Genomic DNA, 16105 nt, shown 5'->3' with positions numbered 1-16105 from the left:
GAACTCTGTATTGTCTGTATTGTGCTTGTGATATGTTGTAAAATGTTGTATGTCTGTTAATGTTTCCCTCCTTTTATCCTTAAAATAAATTAAAAAAAAAAACAAAATATATGCTAAATCCATCCAATTTTCATTACCACCATAACTGCCTGTATTTTACATACTGCCATCATCCGTCTCACTTGGGCCATTATGATACTCCCCATGCCTCAACTTTTGCATCCCTATAGCTTTTTCACACAGGGTATAAGAAACGCTTTTTAAAAGTAAATCAGATCATGTCACATCTTCCCTCAGAACCTTCAATTTTTTCTACTGCAGTTGGAACAAAATCCAAACTCCTTATCCTGACCAATGTGCTCCTGTATGTCTGACCCTTACCCAATCTTAGTTTCCTCTGCTGTCACATTTTCTCCCCTGTTCATTATATTCTATTTATTCTGATCTTCTTTCTGATATTCCAATATACCAAGCTACTTTTTCCTGATTCCTTACTGTTCATTCCCCATGGACTGCCTTTCCTTCAGATGATCATTTTACCTCCTCTTTCTATAATTTTACCTCCTGTTTCAAAGGACCTAATGGAAGAGTTTTGAAAGTTGATGACAGGTAGGAAATAGAAACAGAGTGACATATGAAGATCCATATGGTAATTATTAGGTGACAAGGAATGACTTAGGAATCTGAAACTTCTTGTGGTTATTGACAAATAGAAATAAAAGTATAATAAATTTAGTTCTGGTGGTCTCAAAAAGATAGCGGTGGTAAAGCTGTGAGTGACTGGGGTGAAGTTAAGTAAGTACTCTTACTCCAGAGTGTGCTGGATTCACTCTTGACGCTCATGATAGGAGGGGAGTCAATGCTTGTAAGAACTACTTTTTCTAAAAAGGAGAGATATGGCAATATACTACTGGAATGCTTAAAAGTAGTAAGCATTATAGAAAAAGTATCCATTAATTTAAGAAGATGATCTATTGGTTTTGAGCCCTAGTTTTGGAGTATAAGTGTGTCTGCATTAATACATATCTTGTTATCTATCTATCTATCTATTTATCTATCTATGTAATTTTATAGTAGGGATCCATCATCTTTAATGTTTTTCATTTTCCTATGGGATACCATTGTTCATGAGAGTTTTTATAAGATACTTAGTATGGATCAGGAAAGAAAAAAAATCTTACATATGTTTCCATAGTTAAGACAATGGGAAATTAAATTATTAAAACAATTCAAAATGAAGGTGGGTGGGGTGGCCACCCCTGTAATCCTAGCACTCAGGAGGCTGAGGCAGGAGGATCACCATGAGTTCAAGGCCTGCCTCGACTGCATAGTGAGTTCAGGCCCAGCCTGAGCTATATAGCAAGAGCTGTCTCAAAAAAACAAAAACAAAAACAAAAACAAAATGAAACCTACCCAAACTTTTATGTTAAAGTTTCTTTATATTGTTTAGTTTTAAAAAGACCTCAGTCTTCTTTCCTAAGAATCAAATGTATTAGGGTGACTTTTTATTTATGTCAAATAGAAATATTTTTACTATATCTATAATCCGTATATTAAGCTAGGTTATCTTCCAAAGTGTAGGTCCAAAACCTTAATTGAAATTTTAGTATTATATAGTCTGTCCAAGTTACATATAAGGTATTTTAAAATTAGTCTCCTTCTCTGGTAGTGACAAAGTGACAGTTCAACAGGAAATCTAGAATGGACGACCTCAGTGGAGCACCTATTATTCTGAACATCGCACATGAATTTTCATACATCTTGTAATAAGAACATATACACTTATCAGGAGAGTTCGGTGCCTGTATCAATCACTTACAGATTATAAAAATATGGTCTTTCAGGGATCATCTTGCCCTATAAATCTCCTATAAGAGCAAGGCAGGAAAGAAAAGCTTTAAAAACCAAAATGAGCTAAGTATGGTGGCTCAATCCTGTAATCCCAGCACTCTGGGAAACCGAGGTAGGAGGATTACAAGTTAGAGCCCAGTGTGCAAATGTGCAACTTAAGGAAACCTGTCTCAAAAAAAAAAAAAGTGCTGGGGATGTAGCTCAGTGCAAAAGCCCTAATTTTAATCTCCAAAACAACCAAAACAAAAACTCAAACTGAGAATGACAATACCTCAATAATGACCCCCTCCTAAGAGAATTTGGTATAGTGAGCCAGCTCTACTGCAACATATATCAGAAGATAAATCAAGGCCTTTGAAAATAAGTTGTAAACACTTTGACTTACCTTTACTTCTCTCCAGGAAAGCCTTAAATTAAATTAACCAAGTAGGGTTTGACAACTTGCTTGAAATCAAGCTGAAACTGAAACCTTAAATAAGTGGACCTTTTTTTTGTTTCTTTTTAAGTACCAGGCCAAAAAGCCAACATTTCCACTAAAGTTAGAGATGGGTACTGTGGCAGTTAGCTTCTAAGGTGTTCCTCAATGATTCTTACCTTCTGACACTCTTCCCTTTATATACTACCTTCCCATATTGTGAATAGGGTTTGTCTGTATAACCAGTAAGATATTACAAAAATGAAAGTGTAATTTTTGAGGTTGCATTTTTATAGGTATTGCCTTGATCTTTTGGATCACTTATTCTGGGGAGAAGACAGCTGTAGAATCATCAGGCACTCAAACAACCCTATGAAGAAGTCCTCGTGGTAAGAGCAGAGGCCTCTGGCCAACAGCCATATTAATTGCCTGGCTCCAGTCAAAACTTCAGATGTCTGCAGCCTCAGCCAAGATCTTGACTACAGCCTCATGACAGACCCTAAGCCAGAACTACCTAGCTAAACCACTCTCAAATTTCTGACCCATTGAAAATGTGTGAAATAACAAAGATTTATTGTTGTTTTGAGCCATAAATATCAAAAAATAATAAATGACAGACCTAGAATTTGAACTCAGATCTAATTCTAAAGGTTGAGCTCCCCCAAAATTGAAAGTTTCCCCCATGAAATCCTTAGTGGTTTTCTGTAGTTTGGTTATTAAAGCAATTCCTTCTTTAAAATGAATTCAATTGCATCCTACACAAAGAAAAGAGCTTCAGTTCTTTAAATCGGTCAGTGGCACCCTGTATTTACTAATATTTACCAAGGTAGTTGGTCTTCAGCACAATCAGTTACAGGTCAGCTAATAGCCTTGTCTGTTTCCCAAGTATTCCTAAAAGTATTAATCATGTTTCAGAGGGATTTTTCTGTTATGATCTTTCATAAAATCTATCTTGTGAATATTAATGTGCTTCATTCCACCTAATCTGCCCTTTCTCGTGTTCCTCCTTTGAAATCATTTTAGCATATAATCTAAATTTCTTAACAGAAAAAATGAGAAGTTTCTGAATTACTCTTCCTACAACTACAAATGATTTGAAGATCCACTTTGAAGTTCTACCTAAAATTATATCTAAATTGCATATAAATCATAATTCTTTTCCTCTTCAATTGTCATTTAACCCTAGACAAATAATATTTTACTTTAAAAGAGCTAAACATTTCAAAGTAAAAACTATTTGCATTCCTTCATCTAGATGATGAGTCAACATATGTTATTAAAGAAAGTATCAATTTCACTATTAACCTGAATCTTATTACAGTAGAAGTGGAACTTATTTTTGTCCTATAAAAGGCTCATATACTTTGAGCCTCTTTGAAAAATGTTGTATTTATTTCACTTAAAGCATCTCTAATTACGAAGATCTGAGTCTTTCAAATAATAAATTGGAAGATAATTTTGTTTAATGAAAACATAATCATAAGAAGTACTTACATAGTAGCATCTCTAGAGCATACTGTATTTACACATGTTTGTTTAAATACAGACTCAATAAAATATAACTCACAAGCATGTATTAGTTTACTATATTACATCACAAAAACATGATTGCCTACTTTAAGCTTTTACAAGGAATTCCAATTTGTCCCACTATTTGAAATATATTTCCCTGATAATTTGCTGCTTTTGTTCTGGCCATTCCAGCCATGAAATCTCCAAAAGTTTCAGATCCAACTTATTTTTAGACATGGCTTCATATTTACCTGAACGTTAAATTGCATTTACTTTGTTTATAAACAACTGTATGTCATGTTCTTTCTCTCTCTCTCTCTCTCTCTCTCTCACACACACACACACACAAGTTCCATCAAAAAAGAATGCAAGACTGTAAATTAGAGAGATGAGACTGTGTATTGTGGTAAAATATACATTCACTAATGACATTCATTGTAGTATATTTATAGTTTTATATAGTCATCACCAGTATCTAATTCCAAAACAATTTCTCCAGCCCCAAAGGAAACCTCAGACCTATTAAGCAGTTAATCCCTCTTTTCCCCATCTTTGTAGCTCCTGGAAACCTCCAATTTACTTTCTATCTCTATGAAGTTTTTTATTATGGACCTTTCATGTAAGCAAATAGAATCATAAAAATATGCCTTTTAGTGCTTGGTTTCTTTCGCTTAGTATAACGTTTTACAGGTTCATCAGTACAACAGTACTGTATGACTTTTTATGGCTGAATGATATGCCATTGTATGGATACAACACCTTTTTTTTAGTCATTCACTAGTTAATGCATATTTAGATCGCTTATACCTTTTTATTTTAAAGAGAACAAAAAATAACAAAATAACAACAACATAGACAAAAATAAAACAAAGCAAAAACAATAAAAATGATACAGGGTTTCAAAACAAACTGATAGGAATTAATAGTGGTTGTTATATTACATATTGTTACAAAGTAACTCAGATTACCAGATGTAAGAATGCAAGATTGATCAAACCATTAAAGAGAATAAAAACTAATTTAAAAACCCTTAGCAACGATACAGAGCTTCACTAAACAAGATGATAGGAATTCACCAGTGGTTGTTATATTGCATGTTGTTGTCTTCAAATTAGTTGTTCAGATTACTAGATACAAGCATGCAAAATTGTTCAAAGAATTTAAGCGTTAACTGTTCCTTTCAAAAAAAAAACAGTAGACATCAACAGTACAATTATCCCAACTACCCATATATATATATCTATATATCTATATATATGTATATATTCCCTTTCTTCTTTCTTTTTCTCCATTCCCTTTTGACTATTTCGGTTAGTGCTGTTATGAACAAAGACACTATATACACGTTTTGGTTTGAACACCTGTTTTCAGTGCTCTTGAGTATATACATAACAGGGGAATTGCTGAGCTTGGGGTAACTGAGATGCGCTATTTGTATGTGAATCCTTACTCAATCAGTTATCAGTCCTTTCAGGGAGATGGGGTTCATGTTGTTATTTCTCTTTTGTTATCTTAGCAACATTTTCTGGATTCCTACACTTCCCTAGGAAATGTGTATGGTATTTTTTAACCAGAGACTACAAGATGGCATCACCAAACCATATTTAACATGACAAATAACCATTTTCTTATAAATGACCCACTGGTAGAAAGGTGGTCTAAGGTGTCCACCAACTCTTAACAGTGAACTTTAGACAATGAAGATGGTAGGCACGTAACCACAATGGTTTTTATATAGTTTTGGAATCAGATAGTCTTTTGTTAAATTACAGATAGTTGCCCTTGGATAGTTGCACTAACTAAACTGCTCTGCTTCTTCACCTATAAAATGGGCATATATCATGATTAATATAAGGAAAGAGTATTACCTGGCACATAGCTGATGTTTAATAAATATTACTTCTCCTTTCCTCATATGTTTTTACACATTCCAAACTAACTGTTCCCTAGACTCAGAAAATGAAAGTATCTTTTCTTCTCATTTTCTCTCAGGTTAAAATTCAACTGCCCAATACAAGCCCTTCTGAAATTCAAATTGATATCCAGGAAGTGGTCCTTGATCTTCGTACTCCTAATAAGTGAGTAAAATTTAAAATTGGAATAATACAAAACAATGTCTTTAGTAAATACTCTTTTTAAAGGTGTATACATTTACTTTGTATTCTCCCTGAAGTTTTAAGAAAAGTGAACTTTCAATTACTCCTTCAAATGTTTGATCTTTATAATACAAGTACAGATGTATTTGGAAACACCTAGGCTTTTTTTAACTTTGTATCTATACATTTAGAGTGGACTGATGCCATCAAAACATAATCCTTGACATTCAGATACAGTTTATCTGAATAAATAGCTACAGGTGAAATCCCTGTATTTAGCGTATTTATTCTGTCAGAATAAATAGCTACAGGTGAAAACCCCTGAAGTTGTAAGTCTTAAGTGTGATTTTTTTTTTGTGTAGTGAAGGCATAAGGTAAGTAATATCTTTAAAAGTTTTGGATGTTGTGGGGCTACTAGATAAAATGTTATTATGTTCATCTAAAAGTTCAACAAAAAGAAGTTCAACAAAAAACTTATCAATTACTTAAAACAAAATTCTAATAGTTAATCTACCACTAGATCCTCAGTTTGTGTGGATACATTTAAAAGTAGTACAGATGGTGGAATAATTCAGTTAAATATTTTTATATTCTCAAACACAGTCTTTTTATTATATAGCTTAAAATCATATTCCCCAAACACACATAGAGTAAAATTCTGATATAAAATGTTTCTATTGAAACATGGATAAATCAGTCCTGTCTCCCAAAACCTGACTCTTTAAAAAGAGATTTGATGGAAACTGGTGTATTTTAAATAAAATATCTAAATATCTCGTTGCTGTATTCACTTTTCATCTGGATGTATAACAGTGAGCACACATTGGTTGATTGCAGTTTTCCTTTCTCTGTAACTTATGGACATTTCAAACTGGACTTGGGAAGCAGGCAGTTGATAGGAGTTTCTCTTTCTGCCATTATCAGTACTTATAATTTCCTTTGTTGAGCTTAGGGCTTTGAGAAAATAAGAAAAATATTCCTCTTAGAAAAGGCTGTGTAAACAATGCAATGTACATACATAGCTTAATTTTGATTTCTATAGTAGAAGTATTTAATGCAATTATTATCTACAGATAAATACATACCAATTTTTTTACTATTTATATCAGTTCAAAAATATATTCTTGCGCAAAAGTCTTATATTATAAAAATTTCATTTACTGTTTTTACTAGTAACTTCAACTGTTTTTCTCTTTTCATTGTATTTTATACATGTATTTACTCTTGCACACAATCTTTGCAAGGAAAATCGGTTAAGCAATCAGTCTTCTATGATATTTACACAAGTATTAATTCCACACACATACTTGTACATCATGGAGTTAATTTCCATTACCCTAGCAGTTTTCACTGTCTCCATCAATCTTTAGGCACCTGCTTTGGCTATGCTGTCATTCTAGATATCTATCAGAATCCACTAAATGAGGTACTTTTCCACATACTTCCACCAAGGTACTTTTCCACATACAGTATGGGCTACACTAGTCATTTGTATGCTACACTTATATATTAAATGATATAAATTATATACACAAGTGAAAAATATATGTACTGTATTTACATTTTAAATGTTCAGTGCAGAGAGGTACTACCTCTTAAGAAAATTACCATGGAAGACAAAAGATAGAATTTATCATTTTTTCCAAATATTTCAGTATCCTATAGAGTTGTTCCAACATCTGAAATCATATTATCAGAAATGGGTTGTTTTTCAATTTATATATAGTGACACCTAACTTTTTTCATTCCTAACTTTGACATCCTATATCAATATGTCTATCTACTCCAAGAAAAATTTAAGAGTGGACATTCTGTTCATGTATCTATAAGGTACAAGTGTATTTATTTTAACTGAATTGACTAGTGATTTCAAACAGTAGTCAGCTGAATTAGAATTAGCCATAAACACCAGATATTTAGCATTATGCAACCAAAAGAAATAGTTTGTTGGATTCTTAATTTATTCTCAATTGTTGTTGGCATGTAAATTTTCAACATGGAGTAGGTAAAACAGAGAAAAAGATGGAATAATTTCCCAGAATCTACTTTCATATTAATACAAGATTTCATTATTTTTCTAAGTGAATTCATAGAATATCATAAATGAATACCTTAATGTGATAATAAAACATTTTAAAGACAAATATAAATTAATTTTTAGTTGAATACTGCTATAGATTAATCATACCTTTGCTGTGCTCCTTTAATTCAGATTGAGAATTGACTGAGTTTCAGAGACCATAATACCTAAAAAATAAGTTCTGTAGTAGCTAAATTGAAGCAAATACTTTTTTTGCAAATACTTATAACCACTACAGGAAACTTTAAAAAGATCATGTCTGTTTTTAACCTAGACACTCAAACCAAGTAATTTTCACTAATTGCATAAATAAAAATTCTGTTATGTGTTTATGAACAGAACAAGTTTGTACTTTATTTAAATAACTTGTAAGCAACATAAATTTAAATTCTCCAATATAAACGTAAGCATGGAGGTATCTAAAATTGAGTTCAATGAACTCAATGAACTTGAGTTAATTATATGGATAAATTTTTGTTTTCATATTATTTGTTCATATATTACTGCTTTAGTTACTTTTCTTGTTTTGGGGACAAACTACCAAACACCTAAAGTGAAAGGGCAAAAAGATTTATTTTGGCTCACAGTTTGTAGAGGTTTCACTCCATAGTCGGCTGGCTCTAAGCAAGGTGACATGGCAGAGGAGCATCACACCGGAGAAATAATCCATGGTATGACAGAGTAGCCAGATGGCAGTGAGCAGCAGCAGCAGTAGCAACCCTGCCTTTTTCTGTCCCTTTGTATTCCATCCAGGCTACAAGCTTATTGACTGGTACCACCCATATCCAAGGCAGGGCTTCCATTATGCACCCCCTTAATCCCAGTATCACACCTTTAATCCACATTCACACACCCTAATCCAGCCACCTTCGAAATTCTCCACCTATGACCATGAGGCTTTGGAGGGATACACCTAGATACAAGCCATAACAATTATTTTTCTGCATTTAAATAGTTTCTAGTGAAAATTAATACTGGATAAATATTTGTTTAGTACCTAAATTGGAACTTCTCTTTTTTTTTTTTTTTTTTTTTTTGGTAATGGGAATCGAACTCATGACCTAGCACTTGCCAGGCAGGTGCTGTGCCGATGAGCTACATCTCCTGCCCTGGAACTTCTTTAGAAACCATTATTTTATCAATGTAAAGGCACAGAGATTGTGTTTGAATGTTTATCCATATTTTATAATATTCATCTCTGATAATTATTCCAATATTTTGTAATGACTGAATATTTGCTTTTTATTCACTTATTTATGCACTTGACAGACATGTATAACCTGATAAACACTAGGGGAACACCAAAATAAGAGGCAGTTCTATCCTTTAATGAATTGTACCTGGATAAGTATTTATAGAATTTTCATTTTGTTTAAATATCAATCTTTGTACAGACATCAGACAGGAAACCAGACTAGATAAAAATACTACCCTTCTCCTAAGAATCTAAATAAATTGCATGATTCTGTCTTTCAAATTTTACTATATGAAGCCATACTTCTGAGGCAGGACTAGGCAGAAGTACAAGGATAGATGGACTATTTTAATAACCGCTAACTGTCTCTTTTCAGTTTATTTTTCTGTGGACAGAGAAGTACACATTATCATTGCAACCTTTTTCACTTGTCTTTTAGTGCAAAGCCACCGCTTTAAACTTGGCTTTCTTTTTCAGCAAATACATTATCATTTATAGAATAAAGGATGAGACGAATCCAACTCTAGTACATCATGAGGTTGTAAATAGCTTTAATGGATGGGATCTAATTGTTTTTTGTGCTTACTTTTTTGAGATGCCAAATATCATAAGCTACATTGAAATACTCTGCCATTTATTGCTTCAGGTAGAGGTGTGTTTCTCATGCCCCATCTGTAGTGGAATAGGAGACAAAGAAAATTTCTCCTTTAGAAATGTATAATAAATATTTTTAATAAGCCCAGTCCTCTGAATTTATGTCATTTCAAATGAGTAGAGGAAATTGATTTTCAAGGGTTTGGTTTTCAAACACTAGTTGCCAATTCAAGTATCCAAGAAGAACCCCTAAAAATATCAGATTTATTTACTGATTTGGGCCTAAAAGAATTTTTCTGTCCACATTTTGTAGAAACATTCAGGCCTTCTCCACTGAGAATTTGAGGTAACAAGAGGTTCAAGCATTTAATTTTCTTTAGATTCTAGCATGTGCTGACTGCATGCATAATTCAGATTCATACTACTAAGACAGAATTGTGAATATCTTTTTCCAGCAATGCATCTAAATCATACAACTATCCAGCAACTCAGTCATAACCTGCAATATAAACCCAGCAATTTTTCACAGGGAATTTTTGTCAATGTGTAATAGAAACAATCAGAAGCAAATAGAGTAAAGCATTTTCATTGACCTGGTATTGAAATCATTCCAGGCCTGATTTTCAGAAAATATAAAGTAGTAAAGACTCAGCCTAAAGCTCTATTAGAAGAACTATTCCAGTTTTCAGATTTTTCCCAGTCAACCTCATTCCCTCTACACATAAATATGACTGGCAACATAGCTGTCCTCCAAAGTTGCATGGTTCTATTTTGGTGTCTATAACCATAGTTGATTTTAAAGGTGAGACACTTAAAACAACTGCTTGAACTTTTCTTGTCTTTTTGAGACAGCATTTCACTATGCAGTTTAGGCTGGCCTTGAACTCACCACATAGTCCAGGCTGCCCTCGAACTTGTAGAAATCTTCCTGTCTCACCCTCCTGAGTGCTGGGATTATAGTCATGCACCACCACACCCGGCTATCTGCTTGCATTGTTAAGTCCCAAAGCTGGTAGACTAGTTAATTATTGAAGTATATTTTTTATCTGGCATTTATGTTGTCTAAATATTGGTGTATTGTCTTGAGGGTGGGATTCAAACATTGTAATGGTATACATTACTTTCTATTGTGTTATTCAAAGTGGTATATCACTTCAGGAATCTAATTCTAGGTTTTTATTTTATTTTAGGAAGCTGTTGGTAAACCTTCCCCAACCTGTGGAATGCAGCAGTGCTAAAGCTCTCTATATCCCAGAGAATGAGACTCTAGAGGTCACCATGACTATGAAAAGAGAGTTTGATTCTATTAATTTTTTCTGAGATTGTATGAGTAAAGAGAAAAGTTGGTAAAAAGATACTGATAACAATTGAAAAACTTTGAAAGAATACTACTGTCTTCTATATTCTCTTAATTATTATTATGCCATTTTAGAAAGGGAAGGTATTCAATTCTAGTGATATTTAATCCCCAGCACCAAAAAACCAAAAATGTCTTTACATTAATAATCATCAGCAATGCCTTTTGGGGTACTATGTTTATATTTAGTCAATTCAAATCCTTGACATTTAAAAGGACTATAAAAACAGCATGGCATATTTACAAATCCTATGCGCTCTCACTTTCATTTTTCTTCTTCATTGGACATAACTATTTTTATGAATTGTTCCAGTATCACCTGACTCTTCTGCACTATTGTATAAAATTATTTCACAATCATTTGTTTATATATTATAATTTAACGCTAGTGTAACTTGACCTCTCACATCACTATAGAAGTGTGGAATTAACTAGGAGTAAATCTTGAAGAGATGAACAACTAACATATGTTCCTGACATCAATGTGAATTACTAAGGGCATATCAAACATCTAGTTTGTGACATGATAAAGTCGAAAAATTAGACTGAGATTTTGGGTTAAGTGATTGTTTTAAAACATTAAACTAAGAGAATTTCATAAAATATTAAACATTTGCATTGCCACCATGACCTTCTTGGGCACTGGGTAATGGAAAGGAAGCTTTGTCTATGAATTTCAGTCATTGAGGTTACAGAATCAAAAATGTGTCCTTCTTTGTTTTCTTAGTATCTTTTATAAAGGCTGCATTTTAAGAATTTAAATCAGACCCACATGTGTAAATACCACATTGTCTCACTAGTTTAAGAACCTGAAAGAGTAAATAAAATCTAAAAGGTACAATAGCTATTATGAAAGGGAAAGAAACTGCTCAATAAGAAAACAATTGGGTTGAGGGAAAAGAGAAAAGAAGGAAAGAAGGGAAAATATGTATATATGTATACACAAGATAGCTTAGATAATTGTACCACTACTTTCTATTGCTTTATGGAAAGGTACAGTTAATATTTAATTGTTTGATCAATCTTACATGCCTATATTTGTTTAACTGAGTAACCAATTTGAAGATAACAATATGCAGTACAACAACCACTGTTCATTTCCTACCATCTTGTCTGAAGTCCTGTATTGCTTCCATTGTTTTGGTGTTGTTTTGTTTATGTCTGTTTGTTTGTTAATATGTTTTCGTTCTTTTATCTTTAAAATAAAAAAAAGAATTTAAGATTACAATCTAAAATGTAAATTCTGGGGTAAGTCTAAGTAGTAATAAACATTTTTCTTCTCTAGAGAACAACTGCTAGTCAGTGGAAAATGTATCTCTTTCTATGCATTGGGCCTAATTACAAAGTCTATTATTATTCAAGCTGACCAAATGTGTACAAGTTGTGTCTGGAAGAGAAGAAAGCATACTCAGGAAAAAATGAATTGGGCTTTAGTTATGTCATGCTATATCAATTATAAAATGAAACAGTATCAAAAACAATGAAATGTAATTCAATAATTTATACCCATGGAAAAACTGTCCTACTTTACTGTGTCTGGCCTTAGAAGTAAAAACTACAGTGGTTATACTGTTATCTTGTTTTTAAGCTAATTCACTGGGCTTTATTCCTTTAAAGAGGAATAGCCCAGAAAATAAAATTTAGAAAAGACAATAGAAAAGGAAATTTATCTTGTCAGCACTTTCCAATGAGTCTTAGCCATTACCAGGAAGCTATAAGTCAAAACCACAACTGTGGCATAACATAGACTACAAAAACGTCTTCATAAATTCCCTTAATGAAGTTTTCATTCGCATAATCTGCAATAGGTGCTGTGGGGATTCATTCATTCATTCATTCATTCATTCATTCATTCATTCACTTACTCATTCATGCATTCCTTCAACAAATATCCACTGAGCACAAATAACCACCTGCTTGGCACTATGATGGGTGCTGAGGATATAAAATGGAGAAGGAAGTGGAGGGGTGGGGGAAGAGGATGAGGAGGAGAAGGAGAAGAGAAGGAGAAGAGAAGGAGAAGAAAGAAGGCAGAGAAGGAGGAGGAGGAGGAAATTTTAACTTGGCTTCTGCCAAAAGTTTTAGGAAAATGAACACTAGGAATGTCAGCAGATAAATTTATGTATCGCCTTTATTTATTTCTCTTGCTTGATTGCTCAGGCTGATGTTTTGAATATTATATTGAACAGTAGTGGTGATAGCAGAAATCTTTGTCTTGTTACTTATTTTAGAGGGAAAGTTTTAGCTTTTCCCTGTTTGATTTTGTTGGTAACTAGTTATAAATGCTTTGATTATCTTCTAAATTTAATAACAAAATTCAATAGCGTAGCTGGGTACAAAGTCAGCACTCAAAAATCAATACTTTTCCTGTACACAAATAGCAAACTCACTGAGAAAGAAGTCAGGGAAACTACACCTTTCACAATAGCATCCAAAGAAATGAAATACCTAGGAATCAATCTATCGGAGGAAGTAAAATACCTCCACATTGAAAATGACAGTACTCTGAAAAAGGAGATAGAAGAGGACATTAGAAAATGGAGAGATAGCCCTTGCTATTTGATAGGAAGAACCAATGTAGTGAAAATGGCCACACTTCCAAAATTATTATATGGATTAAATGCAATCCTGATCAAAATTCCAACAGCATATCTCACAGAATGAGACAAAAGGATTCTAAAATTCACTTGAAACCAGAAGAGACCTAGAATAGCAAAGGCAATTCTGGGCAACAAAGACAAGCCAGGGGGCATCACTCTACCTGACTTGAAATTATACTACAAAGATACTGTGATAAAAAAAAAAAAAAGCATGATACCAGCAAGAAAACCAGACCTGACAATCAATGGAACAGATTAGAAGATGCAGAAACAATTCTAAGCACACTCAGCTACCGTACCTTTAACAAAATGGTCATGCTCCTTCACTGAAGCAAAGATAGCCTCTTTAATAAATGGTGGTGAGAAAACTGGTTTTCCACTTGCTGAAGATTAAAATTAGACTCGTATCTTTCAACATGCACTAAACTAAAATCAAATTGAATCAAATATCTAAATATTAAGACAGAAACACTAAACTTGCTGGAAGATAGAATAAGTAGAACTCCTAAAGACACTGATATAGGAAAAGACTTTATGAACAAAACTCCAAATGTACAGGAAATAATACAAAGAATCAACAACTGGCATCTCATCTTATTAAAAAAGCTTTTGCACAACAAAAAGAAACCTCAGAGTGAGAAAAAAAATTTTGCCAGATGTTCCTCACACAAAAGACTAATATCTAGAATATATAAAGAACCCAAAAAATTAGACCACCCAAATTTAAAGACTGAATAAAAAAATATGCAAGTGAGAATAGGCACTTCTCAGATGAAGAAGCAGAAATGATAATAAAATATCAAATAAATGTTCATTATCACTAGTCACTCAAGAGATGCAAATTAAAGCAACACTGAGATTCCATTTCCCTCCAGAAAGAATGGCTGTTGTTAAGAAATCAACCAATAATAAATGCTGGAGGTGTTGTGGAGAAAAAAGAACTTTTCTCCAGTGTTGGTGAGAGTCTAGACTGGCACAATCACTGTATAAATCACTGTGGAGATTTCTCACAAAACTACAACTAGAGGTTCCACTTGAACCAGTTATTCCCCTTCTTGGTATCTTCCCAAAAGATTTAAAAGCATCATACCACAGCAATATATGCACACCCACATTTATGTCAGCACAGTCTCTCATAGCTAAATCTTGGAAACAGCCAAAATGCCCATCAGCCAATGAATAGATAAAGAAAATGTTGGGTATTTTATACAGTGGAGTACCACTCTTACACAAAAAAGGATAAATTTGAGACATTTCTAGCTAAATGGATGCACCTTAAGACCATATTCTTGAGTGAAATAAATCAGATACAGATGTCTAAATACTGCATTGTTTCTCTAATATGAGAAGCTGAAAGTGTAAATAAGGACCAAAATGTATAATAGATATTGGTAAATAGGAAGAAAATGTTTAAATTGGAAGAGGAACAAGGAAGGAGAGGAGGGAGGAAGAATGGGAGAAGGAAAAAAAAAATACAAAGAAGAAACTGGAAGCAAAGCTTTTGTAAATAAGAAGGGGAAGACAGGTCGAAGGGAGGGGAGAGAAATGGGAAAAAAAGAAGAAGTAGGATATATCATGTACAGGTAAAAATTTCCTATGATTAATGTTATCATTATGTATATCTAAAATGTACCAATAAAATTTTTAAAAATAAAAAAAGAAAGAAGTTAAAAAAGAACAAGGGAAAACCCCCTCAAAAATTAGTTGTTGTGGTTTATGTCTAGATGTCCCCCCAAAGCCTTGTGCAGTCAAGGGGGTGGACTTCTAGAGTTTGTGATTGATTCATAGTCCAATACTGGGATTATGGGTGTGAGTGCCACATCTGCCTTGGGGCAGATAGCCCGCATACAATATAAGGGAGATGAAGAGGATTGGACTCTCTCTGCTCCTCCCTTTTTGCTCTTGCTGCTTTTTCTGTTTTCTGCTGCCATGAACTGCTGCCATCTGCCATGTGCCACTCTGCCTTGGAGCCAGCCAAGTATGGACTGAAACGTCCACAAACTGTGAGCTAATTCCTTAATTCTGGATGTCAGGTATTCTGTCTTAGCAATGAGAGAAAAGTAAATAAGACACTAGCGAAGAAGGAAGAGGAAAGAGAAGAAAAAAGAGTCTAAAAACATAAAATTAATTTCTCTGTATTTTTTTAAATTTATTTTAAAAATAAAAGAAGGAAAACATATTAACAAGCAGACATCCATTTACCAAATATCATAAGAGCAATAAAAGCAATACTGAATTACAGACAAAGTGGTAGGAAATTAACAATGATTGTTGTATTGCATATTGATATCTTCAAAGTTGTTTCTCAGGAAAACAAACATAGACATGCAAGACTGATCAAATAATTAATCATTAACTGTTCCTTTCAGTAAAGCGATAGAAGTCAATAGTACACCTATGTTAGC

General features: G+C 33.3%; 1 protein-coding gene across 1 annotated transcript in view; it reads left to right on the top strand.

Moving 5' to 3' along the window:
• Pih1d3 (PIH1 domain containing 3) overlaps positions 1-11883 on the top strand; it is an 82011-nt gene extending 70128 nt beyond the window's left edge. Inside the window, exons 7-8 of the mRNA XM_005404714.2 lie at positions 5771-5856; positions 10934-11883. Of these exons, the coding sequence (XP_005404771.1) occupies positions 5771-5856; positions 10934-11063 (216 nt within the window). The 3' untranslated portion in view covers positions 11064-11883. The remainder of the gene's footprint in view (positions 1-5770; positions 5857-10933) is intronic.
• The last annotated feature ends 4222 nt before the right edge of the window (positions 11884-16105 follow it).

Source organism: Chinchilla lanigera, unplaced genomic scaffold (genome assembly GCF_000276665.1).
Source record: "Chinchilla lanigera isolate Chin_1 unplaced genomic scaffold, ChiLan1.0 scaffold00089, whole genome shotgun sequence".
NCBI classification, from domain to species: domain Eukaryota; kingdom Metazoa; phylum Chordata; class Mammalia; order Rodentia; family Chinchillidae; genus Chinchilla; species Chinchilla lanigera.
This window is presented reverse-complemented; position numbering and strand designations above follow the sequence as displayed.